Source organism: Protobothrops mucrosquamatus, unplaced genomic scaffold (assembly GCF_001527695.2).
Source record: "Protobothrops mucrosquamatus isolate PMUCROS unplaced genomic scaffold, P.Mucros_1.0 scaffold3273, whole genome shotgun sequence".
Taxonomy (NCBI): Eukaryota; Metazoa; Chordata; class Lepidosauria; order Squamata; family Viperidae; genus Protobothrops; species Protobothrops mucrosquamatus.
The window spans coordinates 59,548-65,785 of NW_015389265.1; the positions used below are offsets into that span (position 1 = coordinate 59,548).

The 6,238-nt window shown below is 48.5% G+C and overlaps 1 protein-coding gene across 1 annotated transcript in view; it reads right to left on the reverse strand.

The window, feature by feature from the left end:
- Positions 1 to 4,584, reverse strand: part of LOC107297381 (patatin-like phospholipase domain-containing protein 2) — a 28,944-nt gene extending 24,360 nt beyond the window's left edge. The window contains exon 1 of the mRNA XM_029286301.1: positions 4,392 to 4,584. Coding sequence (XP_029142134.1) covers positions 4,392 to 4,584 — 193 coding nt within the window. The remainder of the gene's footprint in view (positions 1 to 4,391) is intronic.
- Between the last annotated feature and the right edge of the window lie 1,654 nt (positions 4,585 to 6,238).

Below are 6,238 nucleotides of genomic sequence, written 5' to 3' on the forward strand. Positions count from 1 at the left end.
CCAGACCCTTACGGCCTCCAGGCAACGGGCCATCACGTCAAGGGCATAGTTGGGGTGGCCTGGGGTGGAAATGTACAGCTGAGTATCATCAGCGTACTGATGGAAATCCACCCCAAAGCCGCGAATGATCTCCCCCAGCGGCTTCACATAAATATTGAACAAAAGGGGAGAGAGGACCAACCCTTGTGGGACCCCACAAGTTAGGGGCCTTGGGGTCGACCTCTGTCCCCCTGCCAATACGGACTGCGTACGGTCGGTGAGGAAGGAGGAGAACCACCGCATAACAGTGCCTCCCACTCCTAACTCACCCAAACGTCGCAGCATGATACCGTGGTCCACGGTATCAAAAGCCACTGAGAGGTCCAAAAGAACAAGGACAGAGGAATAACCCCTGTCCCGGGCCCTCCAGAGATCATTTACCAGCATGACCAATGCCGTTTCCGTGCTGTAACCCAGCCTGAAGCCCGACTGGAACGGGTCCAGATAGACTGTTTCCTCCAGGTGCCGAGGGAATTGCTGCGCAACCACACTCTCAACAAGTACTTCCTTATCTGTACCTGTACATATAGTACCTGTACATATAGTACTCCTTTCTTAAGAAACCTCCAGATATGTCAAAAAACTGGAATCTCAGGTATTCTGTCATGGTATTAATAACACAGGTGGCGATTAACATATCTGTATATCAATACACAGTAAGAAAGGCCTCCCAGGCTCTTCAGAGGGTTGCAGTTGATCCAGAAGAAAACTTGGACTTTCAGCACCATTACAAGACCCATATCAATAGCAAGACATTTATAAGGATGCTCAGGGCATGGGGTTTGCCCAATCCTTATGATGTTTGGGTTTTCTATGATATGGAAGTGGCCTTCCAGTTAGCTATATTCTATCTTTCTCTTCCGTTTAATTGCAATCCGCCCAATCTTTGAGAAGTCAGGCAGCCTTAAAATTAAAGAACTGAAACATTCAATTTACAAAACTGAATTCAAAGAAACAGTGCTGAAAATCTGGAAGGATCTAGTTAAAAAGAAAAGCTCTCAAAATGGCTGCCGTCTGCAGGATTATATCTGTGCCAGCTGCTTGTAGGAAGGCAATTGCTTCAACTATATTAACAACTACCAGTATATAAACCTAATATTAAGGTATTATAGTTCATTTTGCCCCTACCCCCCCCCAAAGCCCAACAATACCTTACCCTGGTGGTGGAGGTGAACAGTATAAGCCAGACATGTCAAACTCGTGATGTCACGTGACGTATCGGAGCTTTTTCTCCATTGCCAGCAATGGAATGGGCGTTGTTTTCCTGGTGACGGGTCTGGCCCGCGGGCTGGCAGTTTGACACCCCTGGTATAAGCCTATTTTACTGACCAACACGGTTCTGGCCTGGAGCAAGACCTGGTGACCTACTCCAGTTTTCTCTGCCCAAAACCTTTATGGAAAGGATGTGGGAGTTATGGTATCGAGCAGTATGTTGCCCTGGCTAGGAGGTACCAATAAAGCTGCAGGGAAAGAGCAAAGACACTATCATACTAGCAGGAACATCCTTAATGCAGATGGGATAAATCCTAATGGCCCTCCAGCCATTGACACAGCTCCTAGTGAAAAAAGAGCTCTCCACTGTTCAAAATTGGGAACATGGAACATCAGTGGTTTAAATCTAGGAAAACTGAACACTGTTAAAAACAAAATGAATAGGCTCAACATTGATATACTAGGCATCAGTGAAGCTCATCGGACTGGCTTTGGCTTCTTCAACTATGATGGTCATATTGTATACTCTGGCAATGATACCATCAGAAGAGTAGGTTTCATATTGCATTAAAAAAGTGGGCAAAACCACAGAAAGTTTTCAAACAGCAACAGGATGATGGCAACACGTATCGATGGAAAACCTTGCAACATAACGATTCTGCAAGTTCACACTCTCACTGAAGACTCGGCAATAAGAGAACATCAAAGAATTCCATGCTGAAATTCAGAAAGCTCTGAAACAAACACTAAAGAAAGAATTATCTATAATATTGGAGATCTCAATGCAAAAGTGGGAGAAATGGAAGAAAAGGGGATTACAGGCAAGTTTGGCCTTGTGGAACAAAATGGGGCAGGAGAACATCTGATTCAGCTATGTCACGAACAACAGCTAAGCATAAAGAACATGTGGTTTGAACAACACAAATGGCGACTTAGACTTCACCAATTAGAGAACACTGAAACCAAATCAACTACATATTATGTCAAAAGAAGTGGAAAAGTTCCATCCTTGCTGTGAAAACATTCGCTGGTACAGATTGTGGATCAGATCATGAACTGTTAGCTGCCAAGGAAAAGTTCAGGTGTTGCAAACAACCACCCAGGATTCAAAAATTTGACATCAAGAAGATTTCTTCAGCATCTACAGTTGAAGTCAAGAACTGATTTGAACTGCTCAATATTATAGAAAGACAAGCAGATGATCTATGGGGGGAAATGAAAACAACCATCATCACTGAAGTAGTCCAAGAATATATTACATTCAAAAGGCCAAAGAAATTGGCCAGTTGAATATCAGAAGCTGCAATAAAGACAGCAGAAGCAAGAAGGAAAGCAAAAGCCATTGGTGACGGGAAAGAAATGTGGAACATTAAAGTTCCAGAGAGAAGCAAGCAAAGATAAAGAAAAGTACTAGGCTGAGCAATGTAAGAAACTGGAGGAAGCAGCCATGACCGGTCATACAGGAGTGTTTCAATTATGGGAAGAAGTCCAGAAACTCCTTTATGGCAAGAAAGGCGATACGGTCAGAGGGTGTGATGGTCAGGAATTGCATGACCAACAAGCAATTAGAGAAAGATGGCGGAAATATGCAGAAGAACTTTACGCAAACAAAAAACAAGGCCAAGCCATAAGAGGAGAAGCTGTCCTACCAGATATCCTGTGGGAGGAGGTAGTGTGGACACTCAACTAGTTGCCTAACCACAAAGCCCCAGGAGTTGACAGAATTCCTACAGACTTGCTGAAGCCACTGCCAACAAAAGCACTGCCAGTGCTTTGCTACTGCATGGAAGACTGGTCAGTGGTCAAAAGAATGGAAAAGGTCAATATTTATCCCAATACCAAAAAAAGATAATACGAAAGACTGTTCCAATCACCGAACCATAGCCTTGATAGCAAAAATGTTTTGATTTTTCCTCAATGAGCCATGCTTTCTGGGTTAACGAATAAGTCTCCATCATTGCATTTTCAACTGGGGAAAATTTGATATGGTTAATTAAGTTCTAAAAGCAAACAAGAGGGGTTTTTTTTGGCTGGATTCCCTCCAAGCTCTTTTGGGACTACCCAGAAATGAATACAAAAAGCTGAGCTATAAAAGAGGATTTACCCATTACACTGGCAGGCTGACACCCCGTGCTGGATTCACCACAACGCAGTAAACCACAATATGTGAACAGAGACAAGTGTTGAGGGGAACTGGTGGCAAAGGTATTCAACTCTCCATATTGCATTATTTCTGACCTTCAGCGCCCGCCGGAGAGAAGGTGCTTTCACCAAGCAATCCATCTGAGATAAATACAGTCGTTCTTAACTAATCGGATCAGGCCACTAATACAATTAACCTACTAACCCACCCAGTATTACATCTCTAGAAGAGAGGGTAGAGTCTTGCTCTCTCAGGTCAGCCTACTTCAACTTTCTGTTGCTGTTGCTGTAGGACAGCGGTTCTCAACCTATGGGTCGCGACCCCATTTGGGGTCGATCGACCATTTCACGGGGGTCGCCAAGCAAGGCTGTCCGCCATTTTTTCCCCCTCTTCTGGCGGGTGCCTTACCTCCCTTGAGCTGGGCCAGCTGGTGGTCGGCCTGCTCCGTCTCTGCCGCTTGCCAGCTACGCCTTGGCCGGCGCAGGGGGCGGAACCACGCATGTGCGGCGCTCCCGGGCAGGGAAAGTCCTCGACTTACGATCGGCTGGGTAGTCCTCGACTTACGACCGGTTTAGTCCTCGACTTACGACCAGTTAAGTCCTCAACTTACGACCGGTACGACCGGTTGGGGGTCGCGGCATTAAAAAGGTTGAGAACCACAGAGGTTGATCAAAGGGCTGTTGCTGTAGGATCAGAGGGAGCCTCCATGTCGGTCCCTTAGATTTCTCCAGGGACAAAACGGCAAACCACAATCAGGACTACCAGGCATCAGCCCTTTCCAAAAAAGAAACCTCTGCTTTCTCCATTCCCACGAATTCAGCCAAGTCTGGACTTTGTTCACTTAGTCAAAGCTTCTCACAGAGACACACACACACACAAATTGACCAACTTTACCCAAGCCGAGGGCATGCCAGCCTCCGCGGGAGCCTTAGGACCCGGATCCCCCAGGCAGACGCGTTCCCACGACTCTTCCCGACTAGGCGCAGGGCAGACCCACCCAGAGAGCCGCCTCCGATGAGGACAGCACCGGCCAGCGCACCCGCCGAGGCCCCATAAATGCACCGCGCGTCGCGGAGGAGGCGAGGGGCGCGCTCCTGCAGGCAGGTGGCCGCGCCGATGTGGTAGACGCCCAGGAAGCCGCATCCCGCGAAGGACACACTCCAGTCGCCCTCGCCCTCCAGCAGTTCCATCATCGCGCCTAACAAAAGGCGGCAGCAGCACCACCAACCAACCTGCACCGGCCCGGCTGCCACACCGGCCGCTACTGAAGCCGCTAAATGAAGCAGCCTGACACCCGCCTCCGCCCCGCCCCGCCCCCCTGGATGTGGCGCCGGGCCCGCCGGCCAATCGGCAGGGCGATGCAAAACAGACGACGCGGGACTGGTTGGGGGGTGAGGGGGCGGGGCGGTTGAAAAAGTGCAAGGTAGCCCTTTCGGTGACCTCTTTTCCGCTGGATGGAGCCACGGAAGGAGCGACGCGGGGGAGGGAGCGTGTTCGAGTCCTGCCTCGGACACGAAGCTAGCTGTGGCACCTTGGGCCAGTCCTAAGGAAGCTTGGGCTTAGCCCAAGGAAGGAGGCAACCCAAAGACCCAGCAACCCCAGAAGGAAAAAACAGTCATCTACAACAGGGGTCCTCAACCTTGGCAACTTTAAGACTTGTGGACTTTAACTTCCAGAATTCCTCAGCCAGCAGTTAAAGTCCACAAGTTAAAGTCCACAAGTCTTAAAGTTGCCAAGGTTGAGGATCCCTGATCTACAACATACGATGTAAGAACTGCCACAACCACTACGGTATATAGGACAAACAGGCAGAAGAGTGGCAGAACGCACCCACGAACACCAACTGGCAGCCAAAAGGCATGACGAAAATTCTTTTAATTTCACAACATACAGACAGATTTAACCATCGTTTCAATTGGGAAAATGTGACAATCCTAGACCGGGCCAAATCCAAAAATGCCAGGGAATTTCTAGAACAGTGGTTCTCAACCTTTTTAATGCCGCGACCCCAACCGGTCGTAAGTCGAGGACTAAACCGGTCGTATGTTGAGGACTAAACTGGTCGTAAGTTGAGGACTACCCAACCAGTCGTAAGTCGAGGACTTTCCCTGCCCGGGAGTGCCGCACATGCGTGGTTCCGCCCCCTGCGCCGGCCAAGGCGTAGCTGGCAAGCGGCAGAGACGGAGCAGGCCGACCACCAGCTGGCCCAGCTCAAGGGAGGTAAGGCACCCGCCGGAAAAGGAAAAAATGGCGGACAAAAAAAATGGCGGACAGCCTTGCTTGGCGATCCCCGTGAAATGGTCGATCGACCCCAAATGGGGTCCCGACCCACAGGTTGAGAACCACTGTTCTAGAAGCCTGGCACTCTGACAAATCCGCCGTCAATAGACACATAGACATTAACATCTATAGACTATGCAAAAGAGACAATCGGTCCAAAAGAGAAAAAGACTCCAGTAGCTCTCCACCAGTAATCAGCAATCAGATCAGCATAGACTAGCTCCAAAGTCAACTTTAGACCAACAATCCAAATAAGCAATACCCCAATGAAGAAGCTGTCACAGAGCCATTAGTAAACAGCCCAACCAAAGAATCCCTCCACCCATGTAGACAGGCAAGAAACCAGAATATAAACAGCACTCAGCACTCCTTGCTAGCACTGATGATGTTACCTAGTTAGGGTAATGAAACGTTTGCAAGAAAACAAACAAGCTCAGAGAGCACCAAGGACCCCTCATTTCAACCCCAAGCCACAAATATTCTCCTTCCTTGGTTACTCTTAATTCATTCTGCATCTATGCTGCTTGCTCTGCCCAGTCTTGGCAGGAGGCCATGCTCAGGAAG